Genomic DNA, 24,789 nt, shown 5'->3' with positions numbered 1-24,789 from the left:
GGTGCAGAATTCATAACGTTCCATTGATGATAATGTAAAGGTATGATCAAGGAAACTATGATTTTAGGTAGTCAGATAACTAAAGGTCTAAATTACCACATGGCGAGACTGAGAACAATATTTAAAATCAAATATTCATTTTTTCTTGTTACATCTGAATGGTTCACTAGGTACTTAGAACCATAATATCCTCTCTGCTTCTTCTCATAGAAACACAGAAACAAAGAAAATAGGTGCCGGAGGAGGCCATTCGGCCCTTCGAGTCTGCACCGCTATTCATTATGATCATGGCTGAACATCCACAATCAGTAACCCGTGCCTGCCTTCTCCCCATATTCCTTGATTCCGCTAACCCCTAGAGCTCTATCTAACTCTCTTTTAAATTCATCCAATGAATTGGCCCCAACTGCCTTCTGTGGCAAAGAATTCCACAAATTCACAACTCTCTGGGTGAAAAAGTTTTTTCTCATCTCAGTTTTAAATGGCCTCCCCTTTATTCTTAGACTGTGGCCCCTGGTTCTGGACTCCCCCAACATTGGGAACATTTTCCCTGTGTCTAGCTTGTCCAGTCCTTTTATAATTATATATTTCTCAGAATGCGTTCTTTCTCTTCTAAGCAATATGATTATATGGTTGTTATTATATATATATATATATATATATATATATATATATATATGTAGAGCGAGAGAGAGAGACACACACACACACACGCACAGGCACACGCACACACACACACCTTATCTTCCCCACCCCACTGAAGGTACTTATATATCTTTTTTCTACACAGGCAATAGATTTTATTCATTGCCTGGTTGACTTATCACAGCCTGCTTTTAATGAGGTATAATAAGGAGAGCATTTTGTAGCTACACAGTTGTACTATTTTATCTTCCAAACAGCTGTGTCATGGCTGTCTGTGCAGGATAAATCATATCACCCTCTCCACATATGCTAACACCCCTGTAATTACAGGACACTTTAAATTAAACAAAGAGAAAGAAAGAAGGAAAAAAAAACCTAAAACAGTTGCACAGATTACAAGCAATAACATAGTACTGATAATAAAACCAGTCATCATTAAAATTAATTTGTCACAGTGAGAAAACGTAATCCATTCATTTGACAAGAGCACAACTATTGGGATTAATACTATGATATCAGATACTGGTAACCCCTTATCACCTTCTCTTTACGGCTTTATTCCCTATTTAAAATTGCTATGGAAATAAATTTGAAGAATACTTTAGGCCACACAAAAATTAATTCCCAGTTATAAGGACAGTTCAATAATTAGAATTCTAAAGGCTGTAGGAAAAAAAACAGGGAATGATTTGCTTAGCTATTTGAGCAGAAAATTCATTAATAAATAATTTCCCTAATTTCTTGGAAAAAAATGTTAAGTGATTCAGCCTACACTATAATGGATTGACCTTTTATTTTCTTTCATTGATTGCAATGAGGCACAAAAAGGAGGTATTTTTGCCTAAAATGTTTCATTTTTATTTCTTCAATCGTACCCCCTCCAACCACCGTGACTCCCCGCCCCCAACATCAGCCTCTAACCACAGATATCCCTCTAACCTGATGCTCTCACTTTCTCAATCAATACTTCAAATGGCAATCTGTTAAGGGGTGAACAGACAGCCTGGTTAATATGGATGCCAACTTTTCTTATGCTTGTTCCACAGTTGGGCTGAAGAGGACGGAAAATCTTGTCTATCAGAAATGTAAATGATGAGCTGTCTTCCTGAGGGAAATGGATGAGTGCATTTTAGCTGGGGTGGATTCACTGGGTTTCTTGTGTGATTAACAACTCAGTGACCCGTTGTCCTTGGTCTAATTACTTTTAAATTTCCACTTTACATAATTATCATCAACAAGAATACTGCCCCCTAACACGTTAAATAGGAAAATAGAAATCAAATGTGAATATGAGGGGATAAATTCAATCTATCATTCGCTAAATTATTTCCGAATTCTTAAAAGTAATCACCCAGGTCAAAATATTTGTTTTTTCATTAAACAGTAGGGCAGTTACTTAAGGCCAAGTTACAAAAGGAATATAAGCAGCTATTTTTGTGGTTAATTCACAGAGATGACGTGGTTGTACAAAATACAATTAAAACTTGGGTTTCAAGAGATTTACCACATTTTAAACTCAAATGGCTGCTTTGCTCCATTCACTGTGATGTTTCTGTTTATTGAAAAACACAAGCAGCCACCATCCTTCAACATACATTCCCCCGTCACCAAGCCAGCTCGATTTAAGGTGTTCTCTTTCGCTGATGTGTCTAATTTATCACCCCACTCCATGATTGATCTTTTTCTTATAAGCCCTGTGCCACTGCTGATTTTGCATTAACCACAGCCTTTTTTTTTTGAATAAACTAAAACAGCTGCTTGACTTGCACCAGAAGCAAAAGGGACATTTTAATATATTAAATCTGCAAGACTCTGTGAACAAACTGTAAGTGTTTATTTTCTTCCAAAAAGCTTCTGAGCTTGTAAATGGCATGTGCCACATGCTAGGTGAAGCCAATTCTTTTGCTCTTTTTGTTTCTGCCCATGCCTTTAAAGAAACCGTTCCATTGTAAAACTTTATGATTTGATTCACTGCTGCTGTTAGGGCACCTGTTTGCTGGTTTTAATTAACTATCTTAGCTCCTGGAAAGTTTTTTTCCCTTTTCCAGGCTAGTATCTTTCAGAAACTGGTTGGCTGTAAGCTGTGATTATAGCCTCAACACCAGGGCCCCCAATTTGAAAAGACCTCCTGCCTTCTTCTTTGATCTCGGCTGCCAGAGAACTGCCGGTTGCTATTTTTCTGCCCTCTCAACACTGGCTCTGTCACCTGGCTCTCACAAAGGAAACAAAGGGATGGCTCTTTCTCTCCCTCTCGCTCACAAGCAGGGAGACACAATTGAGACACTGAATTATACTTACGGTACACAGCCCACCAGAGCAGCTGCTACCCATTTTTCACAAAAAAGGACAAGATACTTGCTGAATAAAATAAACTAGCTGGCAAGCAACAGGCAAACCTGTTGCAAAGATCTTTGGCTTTTGTAATGTTCCATTTATTAACCCGTACAAACTTATATTCCTCCTTTTTCATTTTGATCCTCTTTAAAGGCCAAGATAAATATTGTTTCTGTTCATTGATAAACCCTCATTACTACTATGAGCATGCTTTTACTTCCATCGAATCAGTAACTGGACAGATTTGGCATGTTTCTCTTCCCTCGTCATATTTATCTATATAATATTTGTTCTACAACAACTGATAATTTCTTCATAGAAAGGATTGACAATGATTACAAGATTTTTATCTGTTATTAGCTGGGAAATACTGCTGTTGCGTGTTCATTTTTTGTAAAGATGTGAAAACTTTTCTTAATATTGCAAAATGCATTTTATAACAATCCAATAATTGAACGTATACACTGGCAACAACCTGTATATTTTATATAGAATAAATAGAACAAGGTAGATTTTCTGATTTCATTGTTTGAACGTTATCAATTTATCACCATTTCTTATTGAGCACCATTAGAAATTCATGCTGAGATAAAAGATTTTCAGCATGCACTATTTCCATTTTATATTTTCTCGTGCCTGGTGTAAAGATCGATAGTGCAATAGAGAACTCACAACATAAAAATGGGTAAAAAGATTTATCAATTATTTGCAGCATATATAATAAAATTAGTTTATTCATAAATATATAGATATTTATTTAGAAAACCATTAAAATAACATTTGGCTATTAAAAACTGTTGACTATATTAGCTGCGACTGTCATTTCAAAAATATAAAACGTGTGCTTTAAACGGTCAGGAGTTCCTAACAATGGGTACATATCAACATGCAATTTGTAAAAATAAAATCTAATTATGACAATGAATATTATTTGTATTTGAAAGGTAAAACGGGTTACAAATGTGTGTTAGAATGCTCGCTTGCTCTCTGACAGTAGTCTGCTTTGTTGTATGTGCTAAGATGCTGTCGGAGAGAGGTGAGGATACTGACCGAGTCTCCCTGGTGGGTTTACTGACTGAACATCAAGCTCCCCTTCAGCCTCTGTAGACCAGACACATTGCACAAATGTAGACAGAGGGCAAATGAGCAGTAATTGATGAGAATAAAGATGTTTTACCAGACAGGGATAGTACCCCTACAGAGAAATGAGGCATTTACAAATAAAACAAGGAGAGACAAGTCAGACGCCTCACTTTGCGATGGATTCTGCAACAAAAATTTAAATTGGGCCACTAACTGAGAACGAAAGACTTTGAAATGAAAAATATAAAGAAAGTCTAACATGAAAAAGAAATGTTGCACAGGGACTAACAAAATGTAGTACAAGCAGCATTGCCATTGATTGTTAGCATCTGAGGAGCTGTTTATTTTTAATCCAAAGCCAAGACTTCACATGTGAAGCCTTTCACAGACTGTAGGTTTAAAAAGTTATCTGTCAAGCAAGCAGCAACCCCCAGCCCCATCCCAAAACGATATTTTCTGACAATAATCAGTGATCATTCTGAAATGTTACAATTCCTGAAATGCTTGCTCCCCGCACCTACCAACATCCCACCCCCTCCCCCCCCCCCCCCCCCCAACTTTTAGTTGAACAAATGTTGGATGTATTCACATGCTGCTGAGTCAGTGTTCAAGAACCATTAATTACATGCAAGAGTACACAAAGTTTCTTCTCTATGATTCAGAGACTGTGGCAAGTTGAATGTGCATCATGGCATGAAAGATCAAATAAAATCTTAAGCTAAGTCATTGTCAAAATATCTTCACATTGTTCTCATTAGTTCATAATTTTCCTCTCTCCTTGTAGCATTCATTTTCAAAACGTCCCATTCTTAAGTAAGGATTATTTTCTCTCATTTGTAATTTTATGGACTATTTTGATCATCCTTTTGTACTTCGTAAGTTGAGCTTGGGCTGTAAAGGCAAATATTTTGCTAAACTGTACTAATTCAAAACAAGAGATTGAAATGAAGCAGGAAATTTGATGTATGCTGGTAGCCACGAGCCTCTTTCTGAATCACTTGCTGAAGACCCGAATCACACACAATACATGTTTTAACAAATGGAAATTCTGATTCCACGCAGCAACTCTGGACATTTGTCTTTCTCCATTTTGCCAGTCATAAAGTACAGTGTTCAGTTTAATAAATAAACCCCTTTAAATCAAGCTTCTTTTGCAGACACAATAATGTCCAAATCACTTAAAATAAGAAGGCCCAGGAAATCTGTAGCACTGCACCATATATTCAGTTTTTGTCTGTTTAAAGCAATATTTTCAAAGTTTGAATTGGTTCACTTTTATTCCTAAGAAACAGTATTTAAAAGTGAAGAAGTGCTATGCCGCAATTGAGCAGGTATTCCCCTGGCAGCAGTCTTGTAACAGATTTTTTGGGAAGAAATAAAGAAAGGAAATCGATGGCACTTTGAATAGAGGTCGTCAGGGTTGTTGCTCAGGGAAAGTGACAGATCTGCGTACTAAGCCTCTGGCAGACCCAAAAATTCCATACATATTACCATTTAGCTGCAATATTTCAAGTTACAGCCTTCGTAATGAAACTCCACTTTGTAAATCAACCATTTATCCTATACACTTGTGCAATGCAATCAGTGTTAACTAAAAGTAGCTGAAGCAATAAATAGTAATACGTAGACAGAGCAATAGATAAAGCTATAAATGTATAAATTGTTTAGCTGACAACATAACAATTTTGCTAATAAATATATCTGAAGAAATGGCACATTACTATCAATTTTTAAAAATCAAGTATCATTTTGTAACGAACCTAGAAATGATCCACATTAGGGATTCGTGGACGATACTACTCCCAAAAACTAAAATTGTATTCCATACTTTATTAACCTCAGCTAGACAAAAATTAGATATTAAGTAGAGGAATGTCTAGTTAAATTTAACTTGTAATTTCAATTGATGCTTGAAATCTAGTGCAGTTATTTATAATAAATCAAATTTAGATTTTAATGTGTTTGTATTTTTTGTGATAATGACAAATAAATTGGAGACAGCTGATGTTTTATTTTATCTGCCGAGTATAAAGAATTCATAAAATAAGTTAGCCTAGAATATTGAAGAAAAGGATTTTAACATCGCTTTTATTAAAAAACAAATGTTAATGTTGAACAAGACATCATCATAAAATCAGTTCTAAAAATCATACTGGGACAAAAGCAAACTATTTGCAGATTATTTCAACTGTGTTCCATACCATCGGCTTTTTCTTAGTCTTTATATTTGCAATCCTATAAAGCTGCCATTCTATATTTATCTGCTTAAAAGATGTATTTAGTCCAGCTGCATGCAATAAGCATGTCGAGGTAGTTTTATTTTAACTACAACTCACACCTCAACCTTAGAACAAATGGCATTGTGTTAAAGACCAATTGTCCTATCTCTTATCTCCTTCGCACCTCAATATTCATTTGAACAACCCTCAAATCCTTTTCGCTACACCACAGGCTTAAAGACTGAGGATGTATAATACCAGCTCTCAGCAAGTGCTCAAAGCCGATCCACTACTGCCTTCCTCTCGATTTTTCCATATTAGTGCCTATCATTACCATAAGAAGAGGGTAGAGGAAAAGAGGGGAGGGAAGCACTTAAAGAAATGTGAAAAGGATGCCAGTTGAAATCCAATGGGAAGAACTGAAAAGATCAGTGTTTTCACATCTGGTTCAGTACTACCAAACACCGATAGCCATATGAATATAAGAACACCCTTGCTAAAGTTTACTTGCAGGGAAAGGAAGGAATATTAATACAGGTTTCAATTTGTGCTACTTCCCCTATCATTAACACCCCAACTACGCTGTTCTAATTTGTTTGCTCAGTAAATCAGAAGACATTTATGTAGAAGAAAAGCAACCAGGTTGGTCCTGTCAGGAAGGAAGCAAAGACATCCACGTTTTGTTGTTTTAATTTTGTTTTGTTAACGGCTCAGGAAGGAAGATAGGGCCTGGATTCTGACTCAACAACTGGAGTTTAATTACTTATTCCTAACCGTAATATAGCCCATCTGCAATCCCTCCTGCGATCGAACTTTTGAAATGATCTTTACTCATACTCTTTTTTTTCCCCTTACCAACAGCTTTTAATGCTATGCTTTATCACTCACTTTGTTTTACATCCTTTCCTTTCACTTTCTGTCTCTCTCTCTCTCTCGCTCTCTCTCTTTCATCTCTGTTATTATTCTCACTTTTTCCTCATTTCCCTTGCTGCCTCCAACTCTTTCTTCAACCAAAACAAACAGCAACAAAAAAGTCAGTAGCTTCCCACAGTTGAGGATTGTTAACTTATCACCCATTATCACCTCATCTTCTAAGCACCACCTTTCTTCTCAAGCCGCTGATGTGCCTCACAAACTTTTGGAATTGCAATTTAACTCAACAAACATCACAATACAGATGTGGGGATTGGCTTCCTCTCAGCAGTAAGGTCTTTTCTCTCTTTTTCCCAGGTTATTTGTACTGGTGTTGGGGGTGGTGCGAGGATGAGACTGCGATGCTGTTGAGAAATGCTGGTGATAAGCTTTTCTTTAAAAGAATATATACATAGCATGCTATTCACAGAAACTTGATCTTCACTTAATTCCTTTGAAATAATTTAATCATTGGAAAAAACAATTCTGTTTGCTTTACTTAGTTTTATTTTAAACTGTCGACCATTAAAAAACTCTGAACACGAGTAAACATCCGCAACTAAAATTAAAATACATATGATGAAAAGTGATATCCTGACAAGAACATATACTTTGGAACCTATTTCTGAGTTTTTCATAGAAAAATTGAACACTTTTGAGTTCAAATAGTTTGAATATTAAAGTGACCACCACTTCAGTGAGATAATTTATTTTAGTCAAAGTTAATGCCAAACATGCTAACAAAGAGCATTTAAAGGAACATTTGAATTTGCAAAGATTAAAAAAAGTATAAATAGTAAGTTAAAGTAAGTAAAAGAACAAACACTTACATCTCTCATTTCGACTGTCTTCAGGGCTTGCAGAATTTTCTCGGTCAGAGATGAGACCTGACACAGCAAAGACCTTTTTTCCAGAGTCATCTAGTTTTAGTGAGCTGGGGGAACTGGATGGGAGCTGGGCTGTGAACTCATATTCCTTGCCCTCAGAGTCTGAAAACCTCAGATGGGGGGATTCATTTTCATGGCAGTTCTTTAGTCTTTTGGCAGGTGTAAAGGCAGACTGATAACTGTCTCTGTCTTCAGCGGAGGCAAAAGGCCGGAATGCCCCAACGCCGCTGTGGTTCAGCATGCTGATGGGGGTACAGTCCAGATTTGGAGGTGCAAATTGATGATGCAGATGCAAAAGCTGAGGGGGGAAATCTCGGTTGGGGAAGGCCCCCGGCACCCCACCTTGACGATGGTACATTGAGGCAAAGGTGTATGAACCATTGGTAAAAGGGATGTGGACATCTTTGTCCACTGAGACGGGTACTCCAAAAGGTCTAGGCTGCTGGCAAGAGATGGAGGCATCTCGGCTAGCCTCTGCTGTGGAGGCTAGGACCATCAAAGCTGGAGATGCTAGGGGATTAGGGAGATAGGAAGAATTCTCCATCTTGAAAGCTGTTCTGTGCAAGTCCATTGGAAAGTCTTTGCTCGCTCGTATCAGACTTATATATGACCTTCTGAAATGCAGGCAAGGCTGGCTTTATAAAGAGCAGGGTGACATCATTAACACCACAGCTTGATAGACCCTGTATGAATAAAGAGAACAAAAATAAATATTCACACACACCCACAATTCCTGCCATATATATATATATATATACACACACACACATATACATATATATATATTCACATCCCATTACAAGGATTCTGACGCTAGTGTAGATGAGGTTCTATTTGACCACAGTAATTATGAAAATCTATACTTAATACACTCTGGTGTCAAAAAGTCACGGGCTTAAAGACTGACCCCAAATAACAGAGCCTCTATAGCCCGGTGATCAAAAATACATTTATTGCTCCGAAATCACAAGAGGTGGTTACTGATTAAGCATTTCTTCCACTCACAATCCTTCTCAACAAATAAATAAAGGTACATTTTACGGGGTTTTTAATACACATGTTTACTTTTCAGATTTTTAATTTGGCACATGGTAAAAAATAAAGATTAAAATAACTTAACGGTATTGATTTACGCGGTAGAATTGACATTAATTTTAGTTCAGTTATCACTTTGCAAAGCGATCAATAGTAACTAATAACGAATGACAGGGCTGGTAAAAAGGAGAGAAAGCAGGACTCTAGCCAAAAATCGAAATGTACCAGCACTAAATCATCTCATACTTTTCCAGTCGTCAGACATCAAGACACCAAAAACCCAGTTGCTACTTTTGTTACAACTATCAAGATTAATAACATCGAGTGCCGGATAATTCATTGCAACTTTGAAACTGAGGTCAATTAAACAGCTAATTTAATGACACTTAGTAGCGATCATCAAGGAATAAAATAAAGAATAGCAGGAAAACCTTAGCAATTGTGCCGTTTAGAATGAACAGAAACTCGGATATTACTGTTTAGAAGCACGTTGTATAAGTTACTATGAATAAAGATCGCACATCTAATTCATCACAGCGCAATTTAATCTAAATCACTGTTCAAGCGATACGTTGCAGCGCAAGCAATGAACACAAAGTGTCTGGGCTAACTACCTTACCACAGTATTTTTTTAATCGCAAGGTGCACGCACCGGCACACACAGACCGTGAAGTATGTAAACAATGACTTGCGGACAAAGTTGGAGACAACACATCACAGATAAATTCTTATCACTGTACTTACTTTAATTCCCAGGGATGCTTTCACTTAATATAATAGAACATAAATACGCGAAAATAAAAAGGTTTATTTCTTTTGGCAAAACTCTCCTTCAGCGTGTGAGGGCTGTGGGGTGCAAGTGTGTGTGTGTGTGAATGGTCTGCTGATGTAGAGTGGTGTTGATTACATGCACAGAGGAATCCCTATCCCGAGTCCGATCAGAGATGGAATGTTGTGCTGCTGCTCCGCTGCTGCCGCTTGGCTCAGTCAGAGAGAGAGAGAGTGAGAGAGTCTGTGTGTGTGTATGTGTGTGTGTGTGTGTGCGTCAATTTCAGAACTCACTCACCGGGACAGCAATATACCAGCGCAGTCCCCGACCAGTTTTCTACGCAAGCGCATTGCCCACACACTGGCAGCTGGGAATTGTAGTCCGCCCTCATCGTTTCATCTCCCGCTCTTCCTTCTTGCCTTCTCTTACGACTTTTCCCCTGTTCCCTCTCTTTGCTTCCCTTAATTATTTAGCTGGCTGCATGCTCTTATTTCCCCCTTTCCTGTTTCCGCTTCATCGATTCAACCCAGCTCATCTTTAGCCACTATTCACATGTATCCGTCTTTGGACTTGTTTATTCTTTCTTTCTTTTGTTCGCACATGCAAGAAACACAACTCTAAAATTGTTTTGTGCTTTATAAAAAGTATTTAGATCAGCTGGAGCGTTGTATTTATTTACTCTCTCTTTGTTTCTAGTTTATCTGTATATTTTAAAACTGTTCCTTTTGGATGTATTTTTGCATTGTTTTATCATTCCATAGTTTGTGCGCTTTGGTATTTGATCTTTCTTCACCTACAGCGTGTTTCGGCTTTACAATTAGGATACTTATGGGGTTTTTTGTAAGTATCTCCGCTTTTTACAAGGAAGTTGACCTTTTGCCTTTTTGATTCTCTGATCTTTTTTTCTGTTGCATGTACTCACCTCCCCCCACCCCCCGCGTTCCCTTCAATAAAACCTTTCCGCTTGCTTCACCGTGCAGCGCAATAGTTTCGCATCATCTGCCGCAGTGTTTATTTTCCTTGTCTCTTCAACTTCCCGGCTTCGTGAAATCACCCCCTTTTCTTCCCACTGCCGCACACACAGTGCACTCACACGATATATTTTGAGCGTTCTTGGTTTCGTGTTACTTTTTTTTCTTGCGACTCCCTCTCTTGATAATTTGTCTTTTCGTTCCCTTCTCTTGATCTATTCGCCGTTTCGTTTGTCTTATTATCTAACAAAAACAAAATCCAGTTTTAAACTCCAATATTCGCTCCTTCAAGCTTAAATAACGGGCTAAAATGTAATAACTTAGATTAAGAAAAGGTGGGGAAGAAGTATTCAACAAGAATACAGTTTTTATTTTTAAAAGATCGTAATCGGACTTATGATGCCAAGTCCGGGACAAGATTGCTCATCGAAAAATCGCTAGGTCTGGAAAGACAATGAGAAGCATCATTCCCAAAATCAATCAACTAACTGTACAAAAACATTAGGTAGGATAATGTCTTGCCAAGATTGATAAACTCGCACCGTGGGTGTATCTATTGTTATTACACCAACTCTTCCGACGGCCTATATAAACCTGCATTTCAACGAACACCAAAAAAAATCAATACCTCGCCTTATTAATTATCTCAGTTTCCCATTGAACGTGAGCAGCTTAACATGACCAAAGAGCTCGGATAAATAACTTGCTGACACTATAAATATATTATAGTCCACAACAAAATACACACCCAGGTTTACAGTCGAAATTAAAAAAAGTCGATGCATAAACTCGTAGTTGCAGAAAACCCCCCAAATTAAAGTAACTCTGTGAACATCGGTAAAGCTTAATCCTATCATTTGAGGAAATCCAAACAGCGAAAAGGGTGATACTGTTATTTCAAGACAATTCTTTGCTTTATTACTGCACATTGTAGGTCCATCGTACACGAACAGGATAATCAATCAAAACCAAAGAAAGTAAGTGACAAACAAAATATTAATAATGAGACCTCATTAGAATTACAACAGTATAACTAACTGCATAAATATGTCACGTTGTAATATGGTTTCAAATCTTCTGACTAATGTAACTGCCGGAGGGGTTGAAGCTTTATTTAAACTTACAATTAACCAGAAACGAAACGTCATTCAGATTTGCAAAGTGGCGAATGAAATTAAAACTAATTGAAAATTCGCGGTACATTACGGCAAGACTGAACTTAGTTCCTCGCAATCTGTTGAATGGGGATGTTGAATTAAACTACAATTCCCAGCCTCCTGTACACGGAAAAGTCAAAGGCACGGAAGACTTCAGAATGCAAGGCATCTGTAGTCCAGAGCACACAGTGGGAAACGTGATGCATTCCTAACACACTTACATTAGAACGAGATGGAATGGTATTTTGAATGTATTATTACATTTCACGGGGAGTTTATTAGCAGGCCGCCAACTATTGTCATGGCTTGCAGCTGAAGCAGCCAAAGATCGCCTCCCTCGGTCACTGACTGAGGCTCATCATGACATTTGTAGAAAAAAGTTGCCAATATGTCAAAATTGTGGATAAAAATAACCTAAGGGGCCGGCTTTATGAAACTGTCAGTAAATATTCGGCGCTGGTTCACGGACCCACAAACTTTTGAGGGTGAGTGTGGGCCGAACAGTGTCTATTCTGACCCTGGGGAGGGCGGGTCGCCGGGTCATCGGACTACAACTCCCAGAATGCCACCGCGTCCCAAACGAGAAGCGCCGCCATGTTGTTCTCTCAACCAAACCCGATGACGACGGTTTCGAGCGCACTAAGCCCGCCTCTCACCAAGCCCCATTGGCTGTCGCCGCGGACTTCCGGACAAAGGTCTGGCTCTGAATGGCCATTGGAAGTGTCAATAACGATTCGGGTCAAACGACAGGCTCAGCAAGCAGGATAGGTTGGGTGAGTAAGGCCGAGGTCGTTGATTCAAAGTGGTTGCTTTGGGTTTATTGTTGTTTAAAACGCGGGGAGAGCTTCTGGCGTGTGTGTGTATTGTCAGGCAAAGGGTAAAACGAAGGGCCATGCTCCTTTCGAGAGAGCGGAGCCTTTAGCAACTCAAATAAACTTTTGGTTAGAGGTGCAGGAACGCTGCAGTTTCCCAGTGACCGGCTGCCAGGCTGTGGGGTAAATGGCACTTCTGACAACTTGAAATGTTTTGTCCACTGAATCATTCCTCCCCCCACCTTCACTCTTTAAATCTGTTGTCTCGCTTCGGTTCAGCAGGAGGCGAATTGTCCATTTGCAAAAATACCGCTTCTGGACAGACTCCTGCCCAAGCTGAGAAACGAAACTACTTCGTGCTTGAAACTCATGACATGAAACGCAAGCGAAAGTCAATAAATCAACATTTAAACAAGAAAAACGTGTCGTTTTTTGAAAGGTGAAATGGCAGCGTGGCAACCAGGATGCAATTTTCCCATCCTAACTTGTGTTTTCCAATAGTTTTTGGTTGTGAAATGTGAATTTCTCGTGGTTTTATATATTCTTTAAGGTGCAGATGTATTCCAGTTCTCCCACGTATGTTTAATAGGTACCTTTGATCCTTCGGCTTTACCATGATCAAATTTGGCAACATAAGCAATATAATGTTTTAATTTTTTTATTTCACGTGTTGAAATTTTTTGTCCAGTTTTCATGTCAATAAATTTGGTTGTGATTTATTGTATTATTAAGATAGAAACATAGAAACATAGAAATTAGGTGCAGGAGTAGGCCATTCGGCCCTTCGAGCCTGCACCGCCATTCAATATGATCATGGCTGATCATCCAACTCAGTATCCCGTACCTGCCTTCTCTCCATACCCTCTGATCCCCTTAGCCACAAGGGCCACATCTAACTCCCTCTTAAATATAGCCAATGAACTGGCCTCGACTACCCTCTGTGGCAGAGAGTTCCAGAGATTCACCACTCTCTGTGTGAAAAAAGTTCTTCTCATCTCGGTTTTAAAGGATTTCTCCCTTATCCTTAAGCTGTGACCCCTTGTCCTGGACTTCCCCAACATCGGGAACAATCTTCCTGCATCTAGCCTGTCCAACCCCTTAAGAATTTTATAAGTTTCTATAAGATCCCCTCTCAATCTCCTAAATTCTAGAGAGTATAAACCAAGTCTATCCAGTCTTTCTTCATAAGACAGTCCTGACATCCCAGGAATCAGTCTGGTGAACCTTCTCTGCACTCCCTCTATGGCAATAATGTCCTTCCTCAGATTTGGAGACCAAAACTGTACGCAATACTCCAGGTGTGGTCTCACCAAGACCCTGTACAACTGCAGTAGAACCTCCCTGCTCCTATACTCAAATCCTTTTGCTATGAAAGCTAACATACCATTCGCTTTCTTCACTGCCTGCTGCACCTGCATGCCTACTTTCAATGACTGGTGTACCATGACACCCAGGTCTCGCTGCATCTCCCCTTTTCCTAGTCGGCCACCATTTAGATAATAGTCTGCTTTCCTGTTTTTGCCACCAAAATGGATAACCTCACATTTATCCACATTATACTGCATCTGCCAAACATTTGCCCACTCACCCAGCCTATCCAAGTCACCTTGCAGTCTCCTAGCATCCTCCTCACAGCTAACACTGCCCCCCAGCTTAGTGTCATCTGCAAACTTGGAGATATTGCCTTCAATTCCCTCATCCAGATCATTAATATATATTGTAAATAGCTGGGGTCCCAGCACTGAGCCTTGCGGTACCCCACTAGTCACTGCCTGCCATTGTGAAAAGGACCCGTTTACTCCTACTCTTTGCTTCCTGTTTGCCAGCCAGTTCTCTATCCACATCAATACTGAACCCCCAATGCCGTGTGTTTTAAGTTTGTTTACTAATCTCTTATGTGGGACCTTGTCGAAAGCCTTCTGGAAGTCCAGATACACCACAACCACTGGTTCTCCCCTATCCACGCTACTAGTTACATCCTCGAAAAATTCTATAAGATTCGTCAGACATGATTTACCTTTTGTAAATCCATGCTGACTTTGTCCAATGATTTCACCACTTTCCAAATGTGCTGCTATCCCATCTTTAATAACTGACTCTAGCAGTTTCCCCACTACCGATGTTAGACTAACTGGTCTGTAATTCCCCGTTTTCTCTCTCCCTCCCTTCTTAAAAAGTGGGGTTACGTTTGCTACCCGCCAATCCTCACGAACTACTCCAGAATCTAAAGAGTTTTGAAAGATTATTGCTAATGCATCCACTATTTCTGGAGCTACTTCCTTAAGTACACTGGGATGCAGCCTATCTGGCCCTGGGGATTTATCGGCCTTTAATCTATTCAATTTACCCAACACCACTTCCCGGCTAACCTGGATTTCACTCAATTCCTCCAACTCCTTTGACCCACGGTCCCCTGCTATTTCCGGCAGATTATTTATGTCTTCCTTAGTGAAGACTGAACCAAAGTAGTTATTCAATTGGTCCGCCATATCCTTGTTCCCCATGATCAACTCACCTGTTTCTGACTGCAAGGGACCTACATTTGTTTTAACTAATCTCTTTCATTTCACATATCTATAAAAACTTTTGCAGTCAGTTTTTATGTTCCCTGCCAGATTTCTTTCATAATCTATTTTTCCTTTCCTAATTAAGCCCTTTGTCCTCCTCTGCTGGTCTCTGAATTTCTCCCAGTCCTCCGGTATGCTGCTTTTTCTGGCTAATTTGTACGCATCATCCTTCGCTTTGATACTATCCCTGATTTCCCTTGTTATCCATGGATGTACTACCTTCCCTGATTTATTCTTTTGCCAAACTGGGATGAACAATTTTTGTAGTTCATCCATGCAGTCTTTAAATGTCTTCCATTGCATATCCACCGTCAACCCTTTTAGAATTAATTGCCAGTCAATCTTGGCCAATTCACGTCTCATACCCTCAAAGTTACCTTTCTTTAAGTTCAGAACCATTGTTTCTGAATTAACAATGTCACTCTCCATCCTAATGAAGAACTCAACCATATTATGGTCACTCTTGCCCAAGGGGGCACGTACAACAAGACTGCTAACTAACCCTTCCTCATTACTCAATACCCAGTCTAAAATAGCCTGCTCTCTCGTTGGTTCCTCTACATGTTGATTTAGATAACTATCCCGCATACATTCCAAGAAATCCTCTTCCTCAGCACCCCTGCCAATTTGATTCACCCAATCTATATGTAGATTAAAGTCACCCATTATAACGATTTTGCCTTTGTCGCACGCATTTTTAATTTCCTGTTTGATACCATCTCCAACTTCACTACTACTGTTAGGTGGCCTGTACACAACACCCACCAGCGTTTTCTGCCCCTTAGTGTTTCGCAGCTCTACCCATACCGATTCCACATCCTCCAAACTAATGTCCTTCCTTTCCATTGCGTTAATCTCCTCTCTAATCAGCAACGGGTCTTGTTTAAACCAAATTTTCTCGCAGCGTACTTTTTATCATGACAAGTGAAATGCTGGAATTAAGATTATTGATCTGAAACACTTGCCTTGCCTCTGATGTGTATTTACAAAATTTTCTGTTTTTATTTCAAACTTCATGCATCTGTGCATTGCTTTTGTACTGTTATAACCGATATGTGTGATCTTCCACTACCTCTCACTCAAAACCAGGTTGATACTGATAAAGAAATTGACAAAATGAATTCATAGCATTCATTGAAATTGAAATTAACATTTGGGATTGATGACACTGATAATTCCTTGGTAGACACAAAATGCTGGAGTAACTCAGCGGGACAGGCAGCATCTCTGGACAGAAGGAATGGGTGACGTTTCACGTCGAGACCCTTCTTTAGACAGATGAAGAAGGGTCTTGACCCGAAACGTCACTCATTCCAGTCTGAAGAAGGGTCTCGACCCGAAACGTCACACATTCCTTCTCTCCAGAGATGCTGTCTGTCCCGCTGAGTTACTCCAGCATTTTGTGTCTACCTTCAATTTAAACCAGCATCTGCAGTTCTTTCCTACTGATAATTCCTTTCCTGGAATTTTTATTTTGTTGGCTATTTCTACTGATATTGTGAAAGCCTTGAGAATGTCAGACATTTCAAGCACATGGTATTGTGGTACATCAGATAGCCCTGTTGCCTTACATTACAACCATCGATAAGGGAACTCTTTTGCAAATTAACAATTTACTACTGTGGGTACTCTATGCTTGTGAAAAACAAATTCCATATTTTCTTCTATAATCAAAACATTGTAGATACAGATTAAGGTGTTAAACATAATTTAGAATTGTCAACAAAGGTTCTTTACTGATCATCAGTGCCTTTACTTACAAGCTGTTGCCTATTTCAAATGCTTGGACCTTTACTGGCTATTTCTTTTATTTCATAATTCTATTCATGCAATCTGAGCCTAATACGGTTTCCAGTGTTTTCTAGTTTGCTATTGGGATCCTATCCTAGCAATTAACATTTTGTAAGGCTGAATAATTCTGCCCTGCCCAGTTCTATTAGTCTATCAATCCCCAAAACTCTCAGCTCCAAGATATACAAAACATATTCTACAATTTTATTGAGTTCAAGACAGCTGTGCCCCAATCCTCCTTGATCCCCCTACAGATCTATATTCCATTTTGAGATTCTAGATTGTAATTTCTCCTTTGGTGTCTGTACTCCTCGTAACCAACATGTATTCTCCCAAAGATATTACTTGTGTTCCTAGATATTTAAATCCAATTAAATTTATCATTAAAAGTGTGAGTGTCCTCCTCGTCCCCAGGACACTGCCAATACTAATATTCAAGGTTGATGTCCGAGTTTCCTGGGAATAATATTTGCTCTACCCATCCATTGTGCGATGTAGCATGTGCAATCTAATAATAATGATTTAAAATTTTGAAAACAATGCATCTTTAAATGTCTCTTTGCATAGCTTCCATTTGTAGAAAATGTTGTATAACAGTATATCCATGAACTACTGTGAGCATCGGAATGCTGAGATTTGTTAATGTATGTACAAAATATTTATTGCACAAGTTGGGGCTTTCTCAGAAATTAGAACATTTTGTGAAGTTACTTTCAAACTAGTCTTTCTCTTTGCAAAGCTTCTTATGTATTCAAGCAATTATCCAGTGCCATTTTGAACATTATAATTGACTTATTATTGATCACCACTGGGATAAAGCATTCTACATTTTAATAACGCTGCATGAAAAGGTTTAGATTAATCTGCTTTTATCCATCCTGATAATGACCTTTTGTCTTTGATTTACCTTCTACTGGAAATTATTTATCTATCGTGTCTATTTCCTTTATTTGAATACTTTAATCAAATCTCCCTGCTTTCAGCAGTCAAATCCTTGTCCGTCCAGTGACTTGCTTGATAATTTTACTTTGTCATTTTTCTATTTTATTCCTTTGGTAAGAAACTACATTCAGATATAACATTTATGATACATTTTTATGCATAGCCATTGTAACCATTTTGGTTTGTATTAAATCCTGATTAATGTATACTCGTTACTGCAAATGTCCTTATTGTATTTTCTCAGTAACCTGAACTAAGCACCTGTATTTATCTGTAAAGATGCTCAATTTCTTCCTGTGCAGGAAGGATCAGCAAATGCTGGTTTAAACCGAAGATAGACACAAAACGCTGGAGAAACTCAGCGGGACAGGCAGCATCTCTGGAGAGAAGGAATGGATGATGTTTCTCTCAACCCGAAAAATCACCCATTCCTTCCCTCTAGAGATGCTGCCTGTCCCGCTGAGTTGCTCCAGCATTTTGTTTGTATCTCCATTTCCCCCTTATCCCTTTGACAAATTTCATGTTTAAATTTTGTTCCCGTCACTAAGATGTCCTACCCTGCATCTTATTATAGTATTATATGTTAAACTTGCCTCCATTGCTATGTTTTTATTGCCTAATATGCCCGCTTTTGATTTTTTTTAATGTGATCATTGATAGTTCACATTAACAAATAGAAGATGCATTCTTTGGTCTCAGCTTCATTGAAATGTAGCAAGATTCTGAGAGGAAATAATGAAGTAAATGCCATGGGGCTTGTTCTTCAAGCTAGAGGGTCTAAAATTAGATGAGTAGTGTCAGGATAATGGAGTAGTCAATTTGGATTGAGGAGCACTGAAGTTTCTCTTTGTGTATTTATCTTTGACATTTTCTACCCCTGGGTAAGGATGGTCAGTGGTTGGCAGATTTGTAGATTTTTGAACACTATGTGGATCATGTCTCAAAGTGGATTTGAGGTTCAGGATCAGTTACAATATTATTGAATGGAGCTGGCCATTAGGGCCTCCAGCTATAATTGTCCATTGGTATTTAGTTTTGCAATCTGTTTATGTGTGGACTGAAAAGTGTTCCCATCAATGAATTTGTGAGGCACCTGACAACTTATTACGTGTCAGTGAATTTCAGAAAAACATCTCAATTCAGAAGGTTTGATGTCTTTCTCGCCATGATGAAGGTGGCGTGTGAATGACAGAGTTGCAAGCCTCATGAAATAAGGGTTATGAAATTTGAATAATAGAAAATGTTGCACTCATCGATTGGAGGAACAACACATGGAATACTGGTCTTTCGCTGTTGAAAATTATAGAAAACCTATTGTTGAAGTTTACCAGGTGAAGCTGTGGTGAAATAATTTGATGTTTCAATTGAAATGACTTCACCCACACGAGCAACGCTTTTGATTTCTCCCAAAAAACTCGGACATCAACATTAAACTGAACAGGACAACTGTAAAACCAGTACAACGACTCGGGTGGGGAGTTTGCCAATCACATAATAATAATAATATCTTATTGTCATTGCACATAGGTGCAACGAGATTTGGTATGCAGCTTCCATCCGATGTAATAACTTAAACAACTAAAATTTAGATACCCAGAGAAACATGAATTATATATATTTTTTAAAGTAAAACATTTTAAAGTGCAAATAGGTCTGTGCCGGGTCAATGTGCGATGTGACAATCCAAGGGAGAAAGTTCATGGGGGTGGGGGCAATCAGCCAGGCCGGTTCAGGGCAGCTATAGCTCTGGGGATTAAGCTGTTCCTGAGTCTGGAGGTGTGAGGAGTCTTTGTGAATGCTGGCGGCCTTCCTGAGGCACCGTGTATAGTAGATGCCCTCCAAGGCTGGTAGCTGTATCCCAATTATCTTCTGCGCTCTGTGGACGTTGCGCTGAAGAGCTCTCCTCTCCGCCTCCGTGCAGCTGAGATACCACACAGAGATGCCATATGTTAATATGCTCTCTGTGGTGCAGCAGTAGAAGGTTGTCAGTCGCTGTTGGGGCAGACCAGTCTTTTCCAATGTTCTCAGGAAGAACAGTCGTTGCTGTGCCTTCTTGACCAGCACAGTTGGTGGACCACTTTAACTCCCCTTCTCATTCCCCTGCTGACTTTTCTGTCCTGGGCCGTCTCCATCATTAGAGTGAGGTCAAACATAAATTGGAGGAGCAGCACCTCGTATTTTGCCTGAGCAGCTTACAACCCAGCGGTATGAATATTGATTTCACTGGATTTGTCTTACTGTCGTCCTGTTGAGTTCCACTGTCTGTATAATGCTCCTGTCCCACTTAGGAAACCTGAACGTAAACCTCTGGAGACTTTGCGCCCCACCCAAGGTTTCCGTGCGGTTCCCGGAGGTTTTTGTCAGTCTCCCTAATGGTCTAAAGTGGTTTCCGCTTCTTCTATGTTCCGGCGATTATTTCAAAAAATTCAAAACCGGCCGCGACTAAAAATAGGTTGCCGTTTTAAAAATTGGTAATTTTTTAGTTGAAGCTGGTTGCGATGCTAGTTGAAGGTGGTTTCCGGAGGTTGCAGGTAGTGGAACTTCTGCTAGAAATAGAAAAAAAATCACATGTGGTTAAAGTGCACATTGTCAGGTTTTATTAAAAGCCATTTTTATACATTTTTGTTTTACCATGTAGAAATTACAGCTTTGTTTATACATAGTCCCCCCATTTCAGGGCACCATAATGTTTGGGACACATGGCTTCACAGGTGTTTGTAATTGCTCAGGTGTGTTTAATTGCCTCCTTATGCAGCTATAAGAGAGCTCTCAGCACCTAGTCTCCCCCCCCCCCCCCCCCCAGTCTTTCCATCACCTTTGGAAATGTTTATTGCTGTTTATCAACATGAGGACCAAAGTTGTGCCAATGAAAGTCAAAGGGGCCATTATGAGACTGAGAAACAAGAATAAAACTGTTAGAGACATCAGCCAAAGGCTTACCAAAATCAACTGCTTGGAACATCATTAAGAAGCATTGGTGAGCTTACTAATGGCAAAGGGACTGGCAGGCCAAGGAAGACCTCCACAGCTGATGACAGAAGAATTTTCTCTATATTAAAGAAAAATCCCCAAACACCTGTCTAACAGATCAGAAACACTTTTCAGGAGTCGGGTGTGGATTTGTCAACTGGATTTCTCACTGTCCGCAGAAGACTTCATGAATAGAAATACAGAGGCTACACTGCAAGATGCAAACAACTGGTTCGCCGCAAAAATAGGATGGCGAGGTTACAGTTTGCCAAGAAGTACTTAAGAGCAACCACAGTTTGGAAAAAAGTTTTGTGGACAGATGCGACAACGATTAACATACCAGAGTGATGGCAAGAGCAAAGTATAGAGGAGAGAAGGAACTGCCCAAGATCCAAAACATACCACATCATCTGTGAAACACAGTGGTGGGGGTGTTATGGCCTGGGCATGTATGGCTGCTGAAGGTACTGGCTCACTTATCTTCATTGATGATACAACTGCTGGTAGTAGCATAATCAATTCTGAAGTGTACAGACACATCCTATCTGCTCAAGTTCAAACAAATGCCTCAAAACTCATTGGCCGGCAGTTCATTCTCCAGCAAGACAATGATCCAAAACATACTGCTAAAGCAACAAAGGTAGACAAAAATGCTGGAGAATCTTAGCGGGTGAGGCAGCATCTATGGAGCGAAGGAAATGGGCAACGTTTCGGGTCGAGACGTTGCCTAAAGCAACAAAGGCGTTTTTGAAAGCTAAAAAATGGTAAATTCTTGAGTGGCCAAGTCAATCACCCGATCTGAACCCAATTGAGCATGCCTTTTATATGCTGAAGAAAAAACTGAAGGGGACTAGCCCCCAAAACAAACATAAGCTAAAGATAGCTGCAATACAGGCCTGGCAGAGCATCACCAGAGAAAACACCCAGCAACTGGTGATGTCCATGAATGGCAGACTTGAAGCAGTCATTGCATGCAAAGGATATGCAACAAAACACTAAACATGACTACTTTCATTTATATGACATTGCTGTGTCCCAAACATTATGGTGGTCTGAAATGGGGGGACTATGTATAAACACTGCTGTAAGTTCTACATGGTGAAACCAAAAATGTATAAAAATTGCCTTTATTAAAATCTGACAATGTACACTTTAATCACATGTATTTTTTTTCTATTACAAATCTCAAATTGTGGAGTACAGAGGCAAATAAATAAACGACGGAGGGCACTCTATATCTCTCATTCCCCTTTTTCTCCTGACTGTCTGAAGAAGAGTCTTGACCCAAAACCTTACCTACTCCTTTTCTCCAGAGATGCTTCCTGACCCCCTGAGTTATTCCAGCTTTTTGTGTCTGTTTTTGGTGGATGGTGATAGTCTTTTCTCTAGGATGAAGGAGTCTAAAACTAGGATGCATAAATTTAAGGTGAGAGGCGAAAGATTTACGAGAATCGATGGGCAACTTTTCCACATATTGGGTATATGGAACAAGCCTCCAGAGGAAGCAGTAGAGGTGCATGCAATGACAATGTTTAGAAGATATTTAGACAAGTACGTAGATAGAACAGGTTTGGAGGAATATGGGCCAAATGCAGGAAAATGAGACGAGCTCAGATACACATCTTGGTCAACATCAACAAGTTGGGTCGCAGGGACGGTTTCTGTGCTGCATGACTCTATATAACAGCCCTGAAAGTAAATCAATATGGAAAATATACTAACATTCTTTACACAGCCACTTCTCTATTTTTAATGAGAATTTTATACCCAAATGCCCTTTCAGATGATCATTTTATTTCCAGCAATTCTCTATATTTCCAGTATTTGTTATTTTCATCATTGACTTCTCGGTGACTTTTGAGTGACTTGAATTAAGGCGCCTCTAGTCATGTTGCATAATTAACAGTTGATGAATTTAGCTACTTTAATTCACGATTGGATGGGCAGACATAAGCCAATTGGTGCTAATTCGTTGGCAAAGAAAGAAATTGTAACTGGGTGCCTGCCTGTGATTGAAAATCACAAAACTTTAGATGTTAAGGTCTGAAACAAATACACAAAATGCTGGAAACACTCAGCAGATCAGGCAGCATGGAAAGAAACAGAGTTGATGTTTCATGTTGAAGCTCCCTCATCAGAACTGGGGGAAAAAGAGAAAATGTAGTTTTAAGTTGCAGAAAGGACCACAGGATCACACACCTTTCGATTTATTAACCGAGAAATGTGCAGGCACGCTGCTTGGCATGTTGAGGAGAAGACTGCATGGTACAATTGCAATCTGTTCAGTGGTGGAGCCTTTTCACTCTGCAAATAGGTTATTAAAAATAATAGAATTTTCTACAATTTATTTAATTTCTTTCATTTGTATTTTAAGGCAATGTAGGAACATAATAACTAGTACAGATGTGACCATCACATCCTTTGAGTCCGCTCCACTAATGATCAAGGGCATGGCTAATCTTCCATCTCAGAACCAGTTTTTGAACTTGATTCCTTGTATATCCAGAAATATATCAGCGTTTGGTTTAAATTACAACAATGACTGAACTCCAATTGCCCACCAGAATTCAAAATGTTTATCACACTTTGAGTGAAACATATTTTCCTGCTCTCATTTCTAAATAGCTTTCCTTTATTTTCATACTTGTGCTCCCTGGTCCCACACTTATCAGTCAGAGAAAACATCCACTCTACATCCTGCCAGTTATTTTCAGTTACATTCTTCTAAACTATCGTCCCAATCTATTCAGTCTCTCCTTAGTATGGCAAATCTGCAGTCTCAGGAATCAATCTAATGAAGCTTCACTGCTATCTCTCCAGGGCAAGTACATCCTTTCTGAAATAAGGAGATTAAAATTGTACACAATACTCCAGTTGTGATTTCATGAATACCTTATCTAATTGCAATAAATCTTCCTAGTTAATTCAGTTGAACACTATCATTATTAAAAAAGAGCATACCACTCACTTTCCATTTGTCCACTGCACTTGAGTGCAGTTGGGCTGAGGAAAGGTTGATGGAATGTAACACAAATATGTGAGGTGTTGCATTTAGTGAGCACTAACATGGGCAGAACCTATACAGTGAACTGTAAGACCCTGGGGAGTATTGTCGAGCAGAGGGATTTAGGAGTACAGGCACATGTTCATTGAAAGTGGTGTCACTAGGGTGGTCAAAAAGGCTTTTGGCTCATTGGCCTTCATCAGTCAGAGTATTGAGTATAGAAGTTGGGAGGTCATGTTGCAGTTGTATAAGAAGTTGACGAGGCTACATTTAGATTATTGTGTTCAATTTTGGGCACCATATTATAGGAAAGATGTTGGCAAACTGGAAAGGGTGCAGAGAAGATTTATGAGGATGCTGCCAGGACTCGATGGCCTGAGTGATAGCGGGAAGTTGATCAGGCTAGGACTCTTTTCCTTGGAGAGCAGGAGAATGAGGGGTGATCTTATAGAGGTGTACATAATAATGAGAAGAATAGATCGGGTAGATGCACAGTCTCTTACCAGAGTTAGGGAATCGAGAACCAGAGGTTTAAGGTGAGGGAGGAAAGATTTAAAAGGAACCTGAGGGGTAATCTTTTCACACAAAGGGTGGTGGGTGTATGGAATGAGCTGCCTGAGGAGGTTGTTGAGGCAGGTGTTATCACAACATTTAGACGGGTACATGGATAGGACAAATTTAGAGGGATATG

The 24,789-nt window shown here is 39.3% G+C and overlaps 2 protein-coding genes across 6 annotated transcripts in view; one reads left to right on the top strand and one right to left on the bottom strand.

Moving 5' to 3' along the window:
* rnf220 (ring finger protein 220) overlaps nt 1-10,136 on the bottom strand; it is a 407,730-nt gene extending 397,594 nt beyond the window's left edge. For 2 of the 5 annotated variants that reach the window (XM_033028711.1, XM_033028714.1), the window contains exons 1-2: nt 9,860-10,135; nt 8,024-8,763 (exon numbers count right to left, since the gene is read on the bottom strand). In XM_033028711.1, the coding sequence (XP_032884602.1) occupies nt 8,024-8,651 (628 nt within the window). In that variant the 5' untranslated portion in view covers nt 8,652-8,763; nt 9,860-10,135. Of the gene's footprint in view, nt 1-8,023; nt 8,764-9,859 lie in introns of all 5 variants that reach the window. The other 3 variants (XM_033028712.1, XM_033028715.1, XM_033028713.1) reach the window with 3 other exon arrangements.
* Nucleotides 10,137-12,713: 2,577 nt separating this feature from the next.
* The window catches only part of eri3 (ERI1 exoribonuclease family member 3), a 298,681-nt gene continuing 286,605 nt past the window's right edge, over nt 12,714-24,789 (top strand). The window contains exon 1 of the mRNA XM_033028710.1: nt 12,714-12,785. The gene's annotated coding sequence lies outside the window, so the exon portion shown is untranslated. The remainder of the gene's footprint in view (nt 12,786-24,789) is intronic.

The sequence above is a fragment of the Amblyraja radiata genome, chromosome 10 (genome assembly GCF_010909765.2).
Source record: "Amblyraja radiata isolate CabotCenter1 chromosome 10, sAmbRad1.1.pri, whole genome shotgun sequence".
In the NCBI taxonomy this organism is placed as follows: domain Eukaryota; kingdom Metazoa; phylum Chordata; class Chondrichthyes; order Rajiformes; family Rajidae; genus Amblyraja; species Amblyraja radiata.
The sequence above is the reverse complement of the archived record's forward strand: the minus strand, read 5'-3'. Positions and strand labels throughout refer to the sequence as shown.